The sequence below is a fragment of the Delphinapterus leucas genome, chromosome 10, assembly GCF_059928025.1.
Source record: "Delphinapterus leucas isolate spDelLeu-1000000601 "Yukka" chromosome 10, BTC_Dleu_Yukka2, whole genome shotgun sequence".
NCBI classification, from domain to species: domain Eukaryota; kingdom Metazoa; phylum Chordata; class Mammalia; order Artiodactyla; family Monodontidae; genus Delphinapterus; species Delphinapterus leucas.
The window spans coordinates 243,892-262,445 of record NC_143138.1 but is presented as its reverse complement, the minus strand read 5'-3'; the positions used below and the strand labels follow the sequence as shown (position 1 = coordinate 262,445).

At 53.8% G+C, this 18,554-nt stretch overlaps 1 protein-coding gene across 3 annotated transcripts; it reads right to left on the bottom strand.

Annotated features, from left to right (window-relative positions):
* Window positions 1-17,509, bottom strand: IRF4 (interferon regulatory factor 4). 3 transcript variants are annotated; one of them, XM_022586516.2, is made up of 9 exons: window positions 17,457-17,509; window positions 15,976-16,252; window positions 14,646-14,832; window positions 13,804-13,892; window positions 13,080-13,224; window positions 10,906-11,013; window positions 8,403-8,756; window positions 5,913-6,025; window positions 1-3,347 (listed from the first exon to the last, which is right to left on the bottom strand). In XM_022586516.2, exons 2-9 carry the CDS (start codon window positions 16,189-16,191, stop codon window positions 3,204-3,206), a joined length of 1,356 nt encoding a protein of 451 aa, XP_022442224.1. In that variant the 5' UTR covers window positions 16,192-16,252; window positions 17,457-17,509; the 3' UTR covers window positions 1-3,203. The 3 variants fall into 3 exon arrangements, with proteins under 3 accessions (XP_022442224.1, XP_022442225.1, XP_022442226.1); XM_022586517.2 differs by having other exon boundaries at window positions 13,080-13,221; XM_022586518.2 differs by lacking the exon at window positions 10,906-11,013.
* Between the last annotated feature and the right edge of the window lie 1,045 nt (window positions 17,510-18,554).

The following is an 18,554-nucleotide window of genomic DNA, read 5'->3' as shown; positions in this document are numbered from 1 at the left end:
TCACTTTTTTACAAAGTCTTTATTTATCAAGTATCTAAAACGCCATGTTATCACAAATATCAGTCTGCTTTGAAAAGCGATTTACAGCAGAATTCGTGACACGATGATGTACGCTTGTCCAAGGAACGCTCAGCCTGGCGCCCGGGCGGCTGCACAGCGCGGCATCGGGGTGAGGGAGCCACGTGGCCCTCTCCGCCTGCAGAGCGGGACGCAGGGGGCACCCGCGACCTGTCAGGCCCCTCCCGTCTCCAAGGGTCCAAGGCAAGATGCGAGCTGACCCTGGAGGAGGTTGGCCCGTCTCTCCTGAGCTTCAGCCATACTCCACACACATGTCCTCCTGAAAGCCGGGAAGAGAAATACCAGCAGAGCCGACCTTCACTGCATTCACGTGACGGCTCTCCCACCGCAGTGAGCACACTGACGGGGGTCCAGCTCTGAGACGGGCCGTGGAAAAGGCAAGCTGCACAATGATGCCTGTGGCAGGGCGGCCCGAAAGCGGCATTGAGATCGGCGCCAGCCAGCTACAAGCCGTGCAGGGGGGCGCGTGTTAAAATACAGAGCTTGGGGAAGTGCGCCACCGTCAGAGAGGCATTCGCCCGTGGAGAAAGGGGAGAAACGTGACCAAAGAGGAACGGAAGGGGCTTTGAACTGTGTCTGGATTTTTACTAAAAAAATGACTCATGCAAAAAAAAACCCAAAAAACCAAAAAACAACCTTCCCTGGTGCAGCCTTCCCTGTGGATGCAACCCCATCACCAGCCTCGTGGACATCGGCCCACGGCAGACCTGCACCAAGGCTTGCACGCAGTGACACAGGAAGAAGATCTTGTTCACACCTGAGCCTCACGGATGCCGCTCTGCTCACGGCCGGTGTAGGTGATTCCCACACCGTGGTGCACTCTCTCCCAGGGGAGCAGTCTCAAACAGGGCCGTCTTTCTGGGTGCTCTGTACGGTGACCGAGGGGCTTCCAAAGCTTTGGTTTAAACGAGCTCTCCGTAGTGTTCCGGAAGACACCAGTTACTGCCCATGGTGTTCCTAAATCTCAAGAACAAGAAATAAGCCAGGAACGTCCCTGTGGCCTACACTTTCTCCTCCTGCGAACCTAAAAGCTCCTTCGAATAACAAGGGCCTAAACTCTGCAGCATCTAAACTCTGCGAACAAACTAAACTCTGGTTTGCTGAGGCCACTGTCAGGGAAGGAGGCCCCTTCTCAAATGTCCTGAGACAGCGGTCAGGATCCTTCATCGGGACCGTTTCATAATTAGTCCATTTACCCCTCACGCTCTGGATCCCTCAGAACGCCAACGCACCTGAGTGTGGAGGTGGGAAGGGGGCCTGGCCCAGGCCAACAGCATTTTCCAGAAAATGTAACTCCAGAGTCAAAGCAGCTTAATGTTTGAAAAGGGAGAAAAAGGAAAGGGCCCACAACAACAACTGAAACTAAGCGTCTCCTTGAAGAGCCGGGAGGGCGGCACAGCCGGGACACACCTACCGCTCTGGGCGCTAGTGGCTCATCTGTCTCCCCCTTGGGGTAATATACCCCCAATACTCGCATCTATAAGATGCATAAGTCACTGCAGACCACAGAATACCATCTACTGTCCAAGTGTGTTTATTCCGAGTGGCTAATGCACCTTAAACTGTGCTGATGACCACGAGGTGGCTTCTGAAGCTCCACCTCTGAGGAGAATGAGGTGAGCCTGTGTCGTGGGGTTAACAGAACACTGCATACAAGTGAGTGCACGAAAGACCCCCGAGGTTTTTTAAGTTTATGTATATTGATAGAAAAGCAAAACGTGTTGGAAGAATCAAACTCTTCTTGTGGACAGCTCTAGGGAGGAGGATTTGGCCTGGAAAAAAGGAAGATTCACTTGGTTTTTGCCCTTTTATACAGTTTATATTTTCTGTAGTTGATATGTATTATTTTATCCCTAAAAACTTCTTCAAAAGAAAGAACAGAAAGAAATGACATTCTCAGGCTTCATTGCTTACTAAGCTGGATAAAAGCTCCAATCTGTCTAATGCAAGTTTGTTGAATGAATTAAAAATATAGACTAGAATAAGAGAACTATCAAGTCCTGTGCGGAGCCTAAAAGTAACAGCAGTTATTTCCCAGTATGACAGAAATACAGCTGCTACATCACAGTCTAAATATCTCTACTTTTCCAGAAGGAACAACAAATAAGCGATCAGGTTTAAGCACGCAAGTGGAGATCTTAGCAATTCTATGAAGAGCTGTATTTGGAAAAAGCCCAGAATTTTTAAGGCCCTGTCAAACCGTCACTGGCATGAGGAAGCATATAATATACCGATAAGCAAAGCAGCTCACTGAGCCTGCAACTACTCAACCTGTGAAGCCCTGTCCTCCCTTCCCTACAGGACTCGCCACCGGGACAAGTAGGGGCTCCTCCTCTTAGTGTTGCCGTGGTAACTGGTCGCCTAACAAACAAGCAGGACCAGAGGGGAAATGTCGACCACGTTTCAAAAATACACCTTTAGTACTCGGATTGCTGAGCTGTCTTTTTTTGTTGTTGTCTTTAAGAAAAAAAATTTTAGCAATAATTTCTATAGAACGAGAGACAAAAAGACAACTATCTTAACCAGTCATTGGTAGAAAAAATGCTCTATTCAGGGCGGCCCTAATGCTTTTGGCTCAAGAAAACACAGCGGAGTCTCGCCTACTAGCTTCTGGGGCCATAGGGAGTGTGGATGGGAGGTGGGCGGGGGCCATCCTGGGGAGGGACCCCCAGGGCTGAGTCTGTGTCCTTCTATCAGCAAGCATTTCCTACAGAGCAGCCGTCCACAGGTGTTGGTACATTTCTCCTGTGGGCAGAGCAGACTCAAACTTAGGTTTTACTTCCCTGAGAAACAGAACGGCACTTGGGCGCCTTCATGCCGTCCTTAGTGGTAAGCACTGAAACACAGGTTTCTCAGTCTTCATGCAAGAAAGAGTCCACATCAAACTGGACATGGCATTTCAGTAAATGTAAACACATTTTAGTCAGTTTTCACATTATCGTCAGGGTCTACAGAAGACCCTGGATACCATTCTTCCTTTTGGAAAAAGCTCATCTGTCAATTAAATGTTTTCCTCAGGTGTGGGACTGAAGCCCCAATTTCCACATTCCTCAAAAGAAAAAGTAGGGGTTCAGTCAGCTGTTCTCTTCATTTACAATGAAGCAACGTCTCTGGTCTTGGCGTCCTCACTCTTGGATGGAGGAGTGGCGGATGGGCCTGTGGAAATCCTCGGGGCTGCTGACGTGCTCGGGTAAGTCGTAGCCTCTCAGGAAATGTCCACTGTTTTGCTGGGCAAAATAATACAGCTGCCTGGCTAGCAGAGGTTCGACCTTTAGTGAAAGATTGAAAAAAGATGTTACTGAGCTCTTTTAACTAACATCCTGTAATAACCCTCCATATCTAAGGGTACAGTCAAGTCTAAAGTTAGGTGCTATGACTCATCAAAACACGTCATACTGGGAGCCTCTGGAGAACTGACTTTCTGTGAGTCCTTGCATACGCCAACCTATAAGCAGAATATACTTAATTCTGGGTTTCAGTTGAAGGGAAAGGGAAAGATGGTACCTGTAAACCAGCCGCCGCTTGAAATTTACGTTAAACTAGGACTGAATGAAGCTAATCGGATAAAACGGCCAAGTTAAAGGTAAATTTAAGGTAATCGGATAATGTAGGCCAATGGATTTATTTTTCCACATCTGCAGTTTGACAGGGATGAGGGGCTCAGTGATTTACAATTCATGGATGACCTGGTAGTCTGTATATTTCTAAACCAAAGATAAAAGAAAGAAAGAAGCAAAACCAAACAACAGCAAAACTGCTACTGTGGAAAAAGAGAAGTTAACTGACCCAAGATTCCTCTAGTTTGGTTATTAGTGTGGACCACATTCACCAGAAAGTATCCAACATTCAGCTTTTCCTGAATTTGCAGCATCTAAGAGATCCGAATGCTTTCAGCCAATCGATTGTGCTAGTAACGTGAGCCTTTATGTTATTTGACATAAAATGACTTAAGCGTAACTCATTTGCGGTAACTGAAGAAAATTAAATCCATAATAAGAGGAGCAGGACTCCTGGGTGCACACGCATCCATCCTCCATCAACTCGGGCTCATGGTCCCAGCTGGGGCTATGTCCTCACCAAGCCAGGCCGGTGTGTCCAAGCCCTGAGACTCAGACGCAGGGGCTCACCACCGCTTTCAGAGATGTTACTCACCAGGACCGAGACCATTTAGTCCTTTGACAGTTGTTAACAAGAATCAGTTATTATATCAATAAATCTATCGATCGCTGGAGAGAATCCATGAGAAAACTCTAAAGTTTGTGGGGACTATATTTCTGTTTATTGGTTGGTTGTTTTTTGATTTTATAATCAAGAAGCAGGGGGTGTGTGTTTAAGATTAGACAGTGTTTTATTTCAGATTTCAATAAGGAACATCATTAGATGTACCACAATGTTCATTGCAGCTCTATTTACAATAGCCAGGACATGGAAGCAACCTAAATGTCCATCGCCAGATGAATGGATAAGGAAGATGTGGCACATGTATACAATGGAATATTACTCAGCCATAAAAAGAAACGAAATTGAGCTATTTGTAATGAGGTGGAAGGACCTAGAGTCTGTCATACAGAGGGAAGTAAGTCAGAAAGAGAAAAACAAATACCATATGCTAACACATATACATGGAATCTAAAATAAAAATGGTGCTGATGAACCTAGGGGCAGGACGGGAATAAAGATGCAGACTTACTAGAGAATGGACTTGAGGACATGGGGAGGGGGAAGGGTAAGCTGGGACGAAGTGAGAGAGTGGCATGGACATATATACACTACCAAATGTAAAATAGATAGCTAGTGGGAAGCAGCCACATAGCACAGGGAGATCAGCTCAGTGCTTTGTGACCGCCTGGAGGGGTGGGATAGGGAGGGTGGGCGGGAGACGCAAGAGGGAGGGGATATGGGGATATATGTATACGTATAGCTGATTCACTTTGTTATAAAGCAGAAACTAACACACCATTGTAAAGCAATTATACTCCAATAAAGATGTTAAAAAAAATAAAATAAAATCTGACTTGAATTCTGTTATTATTTGATGTAACTTTTTACCTGTTGCTGCCCATTACCTGGGCCCATTAATAACCCTTGCAGGTATGTAGCAATACAGAGTCTTCAAATTTCAGATTCAAAACTCTTAAGTATTCAAAACTCTGTTTTCTGTGGCAAATTAATGCTACATGTTATCTATCTAACCCTTTTTCTTTCCTTTTCTGTGAAAGATGTTTCCTTTGCACAGGTGAATGCGTCTTAAGCTCTGCTGGAGAACATGACCGTGGCCTGAGCGACTTGACGCCCTTGAGAGATTTCACGCCTCCAAATAGCACATGGCCCTTGGTTTCCAAAAATTAAATAGTTTCTAAAAATCCAGAGATAAAAGAGGATTTGGGGGGACATTAGGAGGGGGCCTACAAAATACTCAAGTCAGTGGACAGCTTCCCACTTAGGAAAAACTTTCCCTTCAAGTGAAGATCAGCTGGTTGGCATTTTAAAAGCAATATTAAACGTGAAGAATTTTAAAGGGCAACTTTTAGCATCATCCTTTTATAACCCTGTAAAATGGGAAGATGACAATTTCCTTGAAAAATAAAAAAGATGGGATGGGTGCCGCCCAGGGCTGGAGGTCACCCCCAGCGGTGATGAGCAGATGTCCAGGGCTGGGAGGCACATGGTCCTTGGGCTGCACCCCTGCACCACTCACTGGACACCTTCCCTCCCTCCATCCCCTCTGCCCAGGTCCCTGGACACTTACTTCTCATCTGAACTCCTCTAAATGGGGCCCTGCCCCTGACGAGGGTCAGGGAAACTCAAACACCCGAAGGTGACTGGACACTCACGTGAGCAGTGATGAGCTTCCGTTGCCTCTGGGGATCTGGAAACTCTTCCCCGAAGCACAGCGTCACCTGGAACCTTGGCAGAGGCCGGCCATGGTGAGCAAAGGCTTGGAGCTCTGCAGAGGGCACAAGAGAAACCTCTCAGAAAGCCAGCTGAGCACTGGACGCAGGCTGGGGAGGGAGCCCACGCTGACCTGGAGGCCAGAGCAGGGGGGACAGTGGGAGCAGACGCAGGAGTGCGCACGCGCGTTCACGCGGGTCTCTCCCGCGGCCCCGCCTTCACTTCAAGGGGGCCACGCACCTTGCTCTGCAGCCTTGGACCCAGAGGAGGCGAGGGCAGCAGGAAGGGGTGAAGGAGGAAAAGGGAATGGAGCCGAAAGAGTCCCTCACACACGGAGAAAGTGTGCTTTAAAGTCAGACTTTTCTGACTTGAGCCAGGATGACTTAGAAACCTCATCTCAGAGCTGCCGAGCCCTCAAACCCGCGGTCCACGTGACTCGGGCACCGCAGAATCTGGGAGGCTGAGCCCATCAGGGGCAGCCGTGGGTTTGAGATGGGAGGGCGGCGCTGGATGAAGTGCCGGGCCCACCTTTGTGGATGCGTGTCCCGAAGGCGCCTGCGTTCACCCTGACGGGACACTGTCCCTGCCCACCCTCAGGCCTCCGGCTGTCCTGCTTGTCCTCTAGGGTCAACGTCAGGTCCCCAGCAGAAGTGCGCTCACGCAGGCGCTAGCCCGTCTGCAGAGCTGCGGCTGCCGCCTTGTCAGACGTGAGCCGCTGCGCGGCGGGGCTGTCCCAGCAGCCTGCGGGGCCTGAATGGGTGGATCTCAAAGGTTTCCACCGTTCTCTTCAACCGAAGAAAAGTTTCTAGCTCACTCACTGGGCCATTTGACTTCCTGCTTTCTTCTCTTCCAGAATTCAAATCAAACCTAACCGACTTCGGCAGAACGTGTGCAAAGCTTCCACAGTGCGAGGTGGGAGGTGACACCCACGCCTGCCGCGTTGGCACAGTTCTCTGAAAAAGTCGGCCGAGTTGCCTGGTAGCTCGAGAATGTTCGCGGGAATCCGCGACTGTGGGGCTGGTCTGCACAGCTGCAGCTTTTTAGTTCACAGTTTCCTCCTTGAACCTCAGTAAACACTTCAAGATAAGAGGTTGCCCTGGGCACAGAGGAAGCAGCCAAGCCAGAGCAGCTCTTGGTCGCAAGCATGAGCGAGCACACCGCCCCGGGAGGCCGACTGCCGGCACCCCGCCTGCCAGAGAAGCGGGCCCCTTCCCTGGATGAAGCCCCCGGCCCAGCATGTCTTCTGCTTCCAAGACCCACGGCCTTGGAGGAGATCCAAAGGCAGGGCTCTTTCAGACCCCAGAGGTGCGGCCCTCGGCCCCTCCTTGGAGCCCCCCTCAGTCCACATGCTGGGCCCCAGGATGGACAGAACAGTCCGCTCGGAGGCAGCTCGCGGCTTGGGTCGGGAGGGGCTGCCTGGAGACCAGAGCCTCAGCTCTCCCTCTTCCTCCCGTTTTGCCTCTGGGGGAGGGTGAGTCATCCAGGGACATGTTTGTTTGGAGCAGCAAGAGAATTTGGAGGAGCCTGAGCAAATGTGGGCCACTTGAGCCCCAAAGGCTGAGCGAGTGTCTGGTGGTGGAGCTCACAGGCGCTCTGTGCTTCACGTGAACTGAATCACGAAGCAGCTTCAGGGAAAGGAGGGGCCCGTGACAGCCCAAAGACATAGGGTGTTCCTGAGGACGCGCCTGTATGAGAAGAGTTAAGAATGAGGTTGAGGAAGGACGGGCAGTAGCCAGCAGGGCAACCGCTTCTCCGTCCAGAAGCAGCACTGTGAATGGGGACAGCTAAGTGGAAACTCTGGACCACCTTCCACCAGAAGGTGGCCGAAGGCCTCACCAAAGCCGGCCCAGGGCTGACTGAATTGTCGTGAAATCAAAACTAGGAAAACAGAACCTACTGGTTCTGGAAAATGTGATTTGAAACCTAGAAACAACTCAAAGCCGTCTCATAATTTCCCCTCTGCAAAATCAGTTCAACACGCTCGCCGTGGTCCCAGCTGCTGGAAAGCATCTGCTCGGGGTTGATACGTCTCAGAACCACGGACGCTCACAGTGTACTTAGAACCCTATGATTTTTCTAGGACCCTTAAAAGAGCTGAAACACCAACAGGTGTGCTTGCTGAGAACACACTGGCCGGTGAAGTATGAAGCTTGTTAGTTGGTGAGTATTGGATGAATCCCGGCGCTTCAAGACCTCAGCCTGAACCACAGCCCCCGACAATCCCCCTCCACAGCCCTTCTGATGGGGCGGCAGGCGGACCAACGGGAGACCTACTCTGGGATCGGGCCCCGCGGGCTCAGGGCCTCACAGAAGGAAGACCTGCTGGGAGTGGCCTGCGGCCTTCGCCCCCTGTGGCAGGCGTGCCGTCGCCAGCTCCATCCTCCCCAAGCCTCACAGGTAGGGCCCATTCCGGCAGACACACGCCACCTCACCTGATAAGAACTGCTGCGTGTCAAAGAGCTTGCAGGCCTGGTCTCTCTCCAGCTTGTTGGGCCGGTCGCTGCACAGTGCCAGGGGCCCGTCCCAGTAGACCCTGCTCTGGCACAGCCTCTTGGCGTAAAGCCCGTCGGGGGCCATCCAGAGGACCACGCCCCTTTCCAGGTGGCTCAGCAGCTTCTCGATGTTCTTCCTCTGGCCATTGTCCTCCGGGTAGGGAAAGAGGACCTGGTCCAGGCTGCTGGCGTCATAGGTGTGGGCGTGGGAGAGCCGGCAGCCTTCGGGGCTGGATGTGGTCAGCTCTTTCACCAGGACTTCCCGGTAGTACAGGCAGATGTGGAGCCGGCAGTCTGCAAACACAGACCCGTCGGGGTCAGTGCTAAGGAGTCAAGGTGCTGGTGCCCACCAGGATGCCAAATGACTGCCCAGAGCAAAGTGTCCTTGGTGGGACGCTCGCAAGAAGGGGCCTGGGGGACGGATGTTGCAAGGCCTTACGTCCCTCCCGGAGACTCACCCCGTGGTGGTGAAGTTCTGTAAGAGTCTGGGTAATGTCCTCTAGCTCAGCATTTTCCAAATGTATGGGACATGGATTTTTTTGGGGGGGGAGAGCACAGGGGTGGTGATGGCAACACTTAGGTCTAATACAGCGAGTCATGTGCCACCGAACAAAAGTTCATTTTAAGCACAGCAATCAGTTTTGAGTTTGGAAGAAGTAAACCCTAAGTTTAAATAATTTCTACCAGCAAAAAGAGTACAATGGTGTTTCAGAAAAAAAAAGCAAATATGTCCACATATCCAAAACTACCCTAAAATATCAATATGATACCAGTTACATTAAAAAAATTATACACATCCAAGTACGCGTTGAAGTTTTGGGAAGCATAAGCCTTGACAGTGGTGATCTCTGGGTGGTGGGACTATGACGTTTCTATTTTCCATTTTTTGCTTTTCTGATTTCTAAATTATTTTTCCACTGTATACATACCACTTGTATAATAAAATTACCTCGTGAGGGAAACGTCCCAAGCGTAAAGTCTGCTGAGACCCACTTCGCTTTGTGTTTTGAGTCTGAGGCTGGCTCTAGAACTGTGCTTCTCAAACACTAAACGAGATGAACTCATTTTCGAAACTTTGCTGATTTTAGAACCTTCTTTAAAATGCGACCCATGGGCTGAAAGGACCAAGCCAGGTTTGCCAAGGGCCACTGACCTGAAGTGCCAAAGGGCTTCCCGAGAGGCAACAGCTCCCACAGTAACTGCGGGGTTCAAACCTGAGCGGGTGGCAGTCCTCTGAACAACGGGCCAGGCTGGTAACTAGTCTGTACTGTGCACACCCAGAGAAACCCACAAAAGCCTCTCATCCCTCAAGGGCAGGTTTTGAGACTCAAACAACCCACATCACTGCCTCAAGCCTCCTCTGTGACTCCTGCCGCTGTGAACCCCAAGGAGTGGGTGTCGGCCACTCGAGGTTTCATTTCACTGAACGTCATCAGAAATCACGAGGTCACGGGGATATAAATAGCTGTTTATTTCCTACTCTTCAGGCACCCACACAAGTCTTATGTGCTCAAGAAAAGGGTTTGAAAGTTCCTAAAAACAAACAGGCCTTTCTGCTCAGAAACCTCTCCTCCCTCCACTGTCCAGGAGCAGCTAAGAAGGAAGGCAGCAAGCTTCCCTCAGAGTCTCAGAACCAAAAGGAGCCTAACAGTGGGCCAGCTCCCCTGGGTGCAAGGAAGGGCCCCCAGCTCTCCTCTCCTGAAACCTTGAGAATTCAGCTTATGTTTTCTGTCGCTGATTTTCAAAGAGGCCAGGGGGCAAGGTGAGAATTCTGAAGCTTAAGCTATCCATTTTCAATATAGGCAAATCTCATTTTAAAACAATCAAAACATTATCTAAAAAGTAAATATACATACACTACACGTGCTCAGTAAACCTCAGGTATCTTCCTTAAAACAGGCGAGACCGCTGAGGTATGGGGATTCCTTTAGAGAAGAGACTCTAAAAGCCAGATCTGATCTGTATTTGTTTGCAAGACACATGATGCAAGATGCTCCTCACTGAGGCACCAAGCGTGACGAGGACGGAGAACCCAGAGCTCGCGTCCCGGGAAACCGATGGGGCCAACTGTTTGTGGCTAAGCCTGCAGGGAGGATGAGCTTTCTAAAAACGAGCAGCCCCTGTGCTGTTGCAAGAAGCTGCACTGCGTCATGGGGGTGCTGGCTGTAGGGGGGCCCTCGGTAAACGGAACTGGAGGGTCTGCACATTTCTGGACAGTCAGACGCCAGTACAGAGCTTAGAATGACTCAGTTCAGACCAGCCTGCAGAAGTGGATCAGGGTCCGAAGCCGGCCTCTCGGTGCTAACTGTGCTAACCTTGTTCTCCCAGCTGGGAGTCAGAGGCGTCCACCCGCTCCAGGCCCCAGCTGAGCTCACCAACCCCACGAATCCACCCAAAGGTGAGGGGACCCTCACAGACGCCGCCTCCGGGGAGCCCCACTCACCTGAGAGGGCCAAGGCTTCGGCAGACCTTATGCTTGGCTCTATGGGGATCCCGGGGGCCTGGGACTCGGGCGGGGCACAAGCATAAAAGGTTCCTGTCACCTGGCAACCTGCATTTGCAAATAAAAATCAGATGCGGCCTAGACAGAGCCCCTCGGAGGCAGAGGGAGCGGAGGCGGCTCCCTGAGGGGGGCCCGCGGGTCCCCGGGGGTGCACCAGCCCGGTGGGGGAGGGCCTGGGCCCTCGAGAGGCAAGGAGGCCGAGGTCCAGTCGGGAAAACCAAGGTTGAAGGAGGGAGGAGCCTGTTCACAGCCGGAGGGAAATTGGAGTCGCCCTCTGTCATTTTCTTCCTCCCTCCCTCCCTCCCTTCTTTCCTTCCTTCCTTCCTTTTTTTGTTAGTTAACACCTCCGCGCCTCACATCATTACCTGTGTGTGTGTGCGCGCACGCTGAGAACATTTCAGACCTACTTTCCTAGCAACTTTCAATACAGCAGAGCATTGCTAACTGTGCTCGCCAGGCTGAAGCCACAGAACATATTCACCTCCTAACTGAAGTTTGTGCCGTTTGACCAACATTCCTCCGTCACTGATATGCAGGGTAACTGAGGCTCAGAGACACAGCGTGATTCACCCCTGTTCACATAGCAAGTTCGCGGCAGAGCTGTGAGCCCAGGTCTCTCTACGTGAGATCTGACGCCCAACAGCCGGATCAAAACCCTGCCCGTGGCTTTGTCCGCATTCCCTTCACCGCTGCTTCTGGAACCAGGAGGGGCTGAGCCACGTCCCTGCCGGCACAGCTGCCGTGTGCTGTTAAATGTCAGCAGAGAAGGAGTGTGTGGTAGAACCTCGCTGTGCTGGCGCATCATCTAATGTCACTTATGCTTCAAGATATGTCCACCAGTCTATTCTCTCACAGCTCTAGGCGTTGTCTCCTCACCAGGGTCACTAGTTCAGCAGAGCTCATGCCCTGGACGCAGGTCTGAATTCCAGAAACCCGTCCAATGTCAGCTGATTCCCTCACTACAGTACGGAAAACAAACCTCCACTGCAAATCACTCTTGAGAAGCTAATAAAACCAAATTCTCAGCTTTTTTGTAAACATGCCACTCAATACAAATCTTAAATAATGGCATACATCTTCAATCCCACAAGCCAAGAGTGACCCGGACCTGGCTGGAAAAAGGAGAGAATACTCCTAGGACACACGAGACCATCTGTGTGTTGACTGATCTCAGGATTTCTATTTCAATAACAGCTCAAAAGTCCTGCAAGCTTGTGCTTTGCTGCACGAACGTACTGTGTGAAATCTTCTCTGCACTTAGCAAATCAGTGCTTTCGCTGAGAGATCTCATCCTGACGTCTGGGGAAGGCCTCCGGGGGGACCACATCTAATCTAGTCCAGCGCCAACACCAACCGGGCACCCTTTTGTGGAGAGCTTTTCTGTTTTCTTCATAGTATTTATTCATCCCCTTCTTACTATCACCTCTAATCCCAGTGACAACTGCCGTGGGCACACCACTGCCTGAGAGAAATCCACCAGCGCGATAATCTCCTGGTGTCCCTGTGGAGGGGTGCCTGGGCTCAGCTGCAGGACGCTGACTTCACAGAAGTGTAGACAGAGACAGTCAGCGTTCAGGGACAGTCTAGTCTTCTCTGGGAAGACTGACAAAACCGACTACTTTTTGCCCAAGATTAAAACATAAACTTTAAGATTATTCAGGAAGGAAGAAACATGTTAACTTATTAAGTAGCTAATTTAAAACATATAGCCAACCAGTCTGAAACCTGACACCCCGTCCTACGTGGCCTGGCTCCGGAGCTGGGAGATCTGGAGTTGAACCCAGCCCTCACTCTCACCGAGTAGCTTCGGGCACGTTGCTTGCATTCTGTGAGCGAATCCCTATACAAAGCAGGGCAGTTTTCAGGGGCCTGGCGAGATCCCTGCAATGCTTAAAGAAGGTTCCACGAGGCAGCCCGAGCCTGGGTCCTGGCACACAGCAGACCAGGCGTCAGTGAACCTTGGTGTCCTCCTCTGGGGGCCTTTTCCCTCCTTCACCGCATGCGGGGCCTTTCCTAGCGGCTCGGAGGAGGTGAGAGCCGTGGGAGGGCACAGAGGACAGACCAGGCGGGGCCAGGCCCTCTGGCCACAGGAACTGCCCCAGCTCCCTCCTTACCGTTTTCACAGGCTGGGCCTTGCCAGTGGTGGCTGCGAGGCCCGAAGGTCACAGGACACTGGTACGGAGTCTCCGGGTGGGGCTGATCAGGGACGTACTCTCTCCAGCCTCGGTCGTGGGGCGGAATCATGTAGGTGTGAGCCTGCTGGAGGGGCCAGAGGGGAGCTGGGGGGACAGCGACCAGCCCGGGGATGGCCTCGGGGAGCCCCCAGACTCCTCGGGAGCTCCCTTATCTTCCAAAGAGGCTTGGTGGAAACCCGCCATGAAGAACCAAAAGGCACAATGGAGACAGTGTTGTAAAGTGATGACCTATGTGAGGCTTCATCATATGGGTAAACCTGGCACCAAAGTACCGCAGGGAAATGTGCCTTCCCTTACCAGCACAGTGAATAAAACAGAGCTGTGATTCACATCAGAAGCGTCTGCAGGGATCAGCTGCCCTGCGGTTTCACATGATAAAGCCCTGCTCCCAAAATCTTGGACTCTAAGGTCGGTTTCCCAGATTTCAGAGTCTAACCGACAGGCAGACACACCCACCCTCCCCTCCCTAACTTCCAACCAGCAACACCAGGTGGAAACTGAGACGTTCATCCAATGACCCGGGATTTGGTTTGGCAGATTGACAAAGAGCAGAAACGGAGTTCTGCTGCTTTGCTTGTAGGTCTCTCCCCGGGCCTCGCGCAGACCCGCCTCCCCTCCTGGAAGCCCTGCCCCCCTCCCGTACCTGGGCTGGAAGTGAGCAGTAAGGAGCCGGCATGCTGTATGGGCGGCTCATGGGCACCTGTGGCTCCTCCAGGGTCAGCTGCTTCGCTCCTGAGTGTTTGGGCCAAAGGGAGAGGCACAGTGTTGAAAACGGGAACTGGAAGGGCTTAGAAAAATACCTGAGAGTTTAATTCCTAGAATGCAGAACACAGTACTGACAAGTAAGGCGTTTTCCTACAGTTTCCTTGGGCAATTATTTATCCAGGCCATTAAATTGGTTCCCACAAGGTCCAATGTATGTATGGAGCATAGTAGTAGAGAAACAGTGCGTGGCGGGCCTTGTGGCCTCGAGGGCTCCCCAGCGAGATGCGCGGCTAGTGGGGTCACCTAGCGGTTTGTTTAAACTGCAGATTCCTGGGCTCTACTCTGACACACAGGTCAGAATCTTGGCGAGTGGGAATGTGAATTTGAATAAGCACCCCAGTTGACCATGGCACACTCTAAAATTACTATGAATGGTAACAATATTTGGATCACGAACGCTTCCCTTCTACAAAATGGCTAATCAAGAGAGACTGATGGAGGAGTAAAGCTTCAAACAGCTTTTCCATTTTTGGCTTGGAAATCTGGCCCGTATCGTAGCAGAAGTACTGGAAAGCACACACACATGCACGCACACAGGTAGAGACTTGGAGTCTGAGAAATTATTCTGCACTAAAACCACGAGAATTTCAATTTATGATCCAGAGAACTTGGGCGAATCGCCTGTGGGCGTGAATGGGAGGCTGAGGCAGGCGCTGTAAGAAGCAGCGGAGAGAGGGACCCTCACAGTGAAAGCGAGGCGGCCCGACCCAGGAAGCCCACCTTTCTTGGCCCCCTCAGGCACGATCCTGTACACCTTGTAGGGCTCAGAGATGTCCAGCTGGCTGCGCTCCACCAGTTCCTCGAAGTCGTTGCTCTTGTTCAGAGCGCATCGCAGACGTGTCTTCCAAGTAGGAGGGTCCGGCTTGTCGATGCCTTCCCGAAACTTTCCTTTAAATAGCGCCCAAGCCTGGTGGGAAGGAAGAGGGGAAAAAGTTAAAATCCAGGTCTTTCCAAAAAGAATCTGGGAATTGCATTTGTAAAGGAAAGAATGGTGTCAGGGGCTTCAGGTTCACACTGTTGCCCAAAACGTGGGACAGAAAGACAGCAGGTGTTTGTAAAAGGCGGGTGAGATTGGAGGACCCCTGGAAGGGCTCCACCCACAGGGTCTGGCGCGAGTTGGCTTGGAAGCAGGGACAGAGCTGTGGGGTGAGGGCCCACCCATAGAGCACCTCTGGACGTCAGAGGATCTGAGGTATTCTGCATGCCAGTTCCCTGAGGAAGTCCCCTTCGCCTGCTCTGCCCACTGGTGGTAGGGCTGGGCCCTAATGCGCAGGTCGCTGGGTAAACTGCCCGAGGGGGAAACAGGACAGCGACGCACACACAGAGGACAAGAGAGAAACCCCCAGACAGACCCTGAGAGGGACAGAGGGGAGAAAGCGGAAGGGAGAGAAACACAAAGGCAATGGGGACGGGAGAGAGACCCGCACAGAACTTTCCAGAGAGACTTGGAAAGAGGGAGTCAGACAGAGACAGTGAGACATTGGGAGACACACAGATGGAAGGACCAGAGAGGAGAGAGAGGTAGGAGAGTGAAGGCCGGAGACAGAGAGTGAGAAGACGAAAAAATATTCAGGGAGAGACGGGAGAGAACAGACGCAGAGGAGCAGAGACCAGACAGTGAGGGGCACAGTCCAGCACACCCACCGGCGTTCACAGAAGGGGAGCCTGAAACACAGACGCGTGTGGATCAAGGGAGGCGAAGAGGGATCCAGAGGTTCACAAAGAGGATCCGGCGGAAACAGCGGTGCGGCCTTGGACCGCCCCTCTCCCTAGTGGGCGAGCCTCCGGCATCTGACCCTAGGGGTCTGCGCGCCCCACACGCTCTGACTTGGGACCGGGTCCTCCCTCTGCGAGTCACTAGAGAAGCTGAACCCTCTCCTTCTCCCAGGGCTTGGGGCGCTGGCCAGCTGGCGCTCCGGGGCGCCCGCGCGTCCCTCCCCGCTGAGAACCGCCGGCCTGCCGGCTTCGCACTGGGCCCGCAGAGCCCGGGTCAGGTCGGGACGCGCGGGCCGCTGCCCCCCGCCACCCCCCCAAGCCGCGCCCCAGGCACCTTGAAGAGCGCGGCGTCCTCCTCGCGGTTGTAGTCTTGCTTGCCCGCGTGCTTCCAGGGGATGCGGAAGATGCTCTTCTCCTCGTTCTCCCACACCAGCCCCGGGTACTTGCCGCTGTCGATCTGGTCGATCAGCCACTGGCGGAGCTTCCCGTTGCCGCAGCTCACGGAGCTCATGCCGAACTCGCCGCCTCGGCTGCTGCCCTCCAGGTTCATGTCCAGCGTGCCGGCACAGTCCCCTCGCGCGCCCAAGATCCGCTCCTGCGCCCGCTCTGCGCTGCGGGGGAGAGGAGGGCCGCCCTCCGGCAATGACCACGAGGCCCCGGAGTCTCCGAGGCGGCAAGGCGCGCGCTACCGAGTCGGGGGCGGCTAAGGTCCCAAGAGAAGGCACCTTTCAGCCGGCCCGGCTGGTGCCCTGGGCGCGCGCCGTCCTGCCGCCTCCCCGGAGGCCGTCCTCCCACCCCACCTTCCGGACTCTCCATTCTTGTCACGCCCCGCAGCCCGCGCGCTGCCCAGACTTGCGGCTCTGGCCTTCGCGCACCCACTGGCCCCCCTCCCCATCCCACCGCCACCGCGCGTGACACTCTGCGCACTCGTAGTTGCTGCTCCCCTGCCCGGGCCCGAGCCGAGGCCAGTCCATTTCCCGCGCCACTGTCAGTTTCCACTGGTGCCCTCTCCCAAGTTTCCACTCCCTTGGTGGCCCGGCGTGTCTCGCACGCGGGCTCCCCTTTGGGCCGGCGTTCCAGGCGCGCGGCGCCCGCAGCTCCCCCCGCGGCCTTCGCCGGGACCCGCACTCTCTGCCCCAGCACACTCTTTTGCCCCTGAGCCCTGGCAGCTGACGACCATCAGGTGGGCCCCGCGAGCCCCAAGAGGCTGAGAGCGAGCCAGCCTTAGCGAGCCGCGCAGCCTCGTAGCGGGGGATCCCCGCGCGCCGAGCGTCAGCTGGAGCCGGAGCCCGGCCGGGGAGAGCGGAGGCGGGGAAGGTGCCGGGTAGGGCGAGGGGTCGCGGAGCGCGGGGCCCGGAGCGGCCGAAATTCGGAGCGCCTCTCTTCCACCACGAGCCGGGAAGCCAGAGCCTGAGGCCGAGGTGAGTTTGAGCCCCTCAAGGAGGAGCAGGGGAAGCAGCCCCGGGGCGGGGGGACCGTCCCCCGCGGTTAAGCCTGCCTCCCGCTGTGGGTCCCTTCTACGGCCCCACCTCGGCCACGCCTGGGCCCCCGACGAGCTCGTTATCCGACCCGGTCCACAGCGTGGCCTCCCCGGGCCCGGGCTGGGCCGACCCATGCGCGCCGGGGTCGCGGGAGCGCCCGGCCAAGAGCGGATGGAACGGGCGTCGGGGCGACCTCGAGGGGCGTGCTCCCTGCTGGCGACGACACTGGGGCCCCTGCGCTGCCCTCGAGATGGACCCCGAGACCTCTGGCCTCGCGCCAGGTTCGCTGTGGTGCCCGCCTCGCAGCCGTGCTCCTTCCCGACCCAAGTCTTACCTTGCCCCCGACGCGGAGCTGAGGGCAGCGGTGAGTCCCAAGTTCAAGCAGTGAAACTAAGCCTCCGAAGTGCGAAAGAGGAACTTTATAAAGCTTAAAAGCCCCGCTTGGGGCGGGGCCTGGGGCGGGGCGGGGCGAACCGGGGGCGCCTCCTGGCGGGACTAGGGGGCTGCGGGCGCAAAGCTGGGCGCGCGGGGCCGCGCTGGGGACGCACCTCGAGTCGGGCGCACGGGAACCTCAGTCGGGCGGTTTCCTGCCAAGGGCAAGGCGCGAATGGGGACTTGGCCTGCGCGCAGGGACTGCGGGAGGCCCGCCGGTAACTAACGAAAGTCACGCTACAGCGGCGCTGTAAGAGCGGGTAGCAGGGCCTGTGCAGGAGCGGCAGTCCGGCGCGAAGGGGGCTTGGCGTAACCAAAGACGGAGGGCTGTCCACATCGAAGACCTGCGGGTAGCTGGGGGCCACCCTTGGCTCGGCCGCTGTCACCGAGAGCCCCGCCCCTCCGCGGTGTTTAGAGAACGTCACACTCATTGAAAAGAAAAAAGGAAATGTCCCAGATCCCTTGAGCTATGAACTGCGGCTCACCCACTGGCCGCATGTTTGAAACGCTCACATACTCGTGCGTCTCTTAAACTGGTGAATTGCAGTGACTCAGACAATGCACAGCCCCCGACGTCTGACGTTTTAATTATGGCAACAGGAAAGAACGGGAAGGATCCCCAAGCATCCAAGCGCTTAACTGCTTCTGGGCTTCGGAGTGACATAGCTTTAAGCTTAGCCTGGTAAGAAACAATTCACAAGTGGGGTTTTAAATGTCCAGAATAGGAACAATATTTAAGCGGAGTGATTTTACTTAATTTTCCAGGATCTCCTTAATATCGAAATAAACTCCCTGAGCACCTGCCCACTGAACTCCCCCAGAGCATCCTGGATGCTTCAGCATGTTTGTGTAGTTAACAATTTCAGGTAAACCGTCAGATCACTGGTTTCTATATGATTTTAGACCACCACCATCCCAGGTCAGCTCGCAACTTTTGAGAAGCTTCTGATTTCTCAGTTTTTCTTTTAATCTTACATATTGGGCCATTGTCTCCTACCCA

Excerpts from the sequence above, each read along its gene's own strand:
- IRF4 (XM_022586516.2), bottom strand. The coding sequence starts at position 16,191 with ATGAACCTGGAGGGCAGCAGCCGAGGCGGCGAGTTCGGCATGAGCTCC. Across the intron at positions 8,757-10,905 it reads CGAAGCCTTGGCCCTCTCAG|ACTGCCGGCTCCACATCTGC; the intron begins GTGAGTGGGGCT and ends CTGTGTTTGCAG. Across the intron at positions 3,348-5,912 it reads GGAAGCTCATCACTGCTCAC|GTCGAACCTCTGCTAGCCAG; the intron begins GTGAGTGTCCAG and ends CTTTCACTAAAG.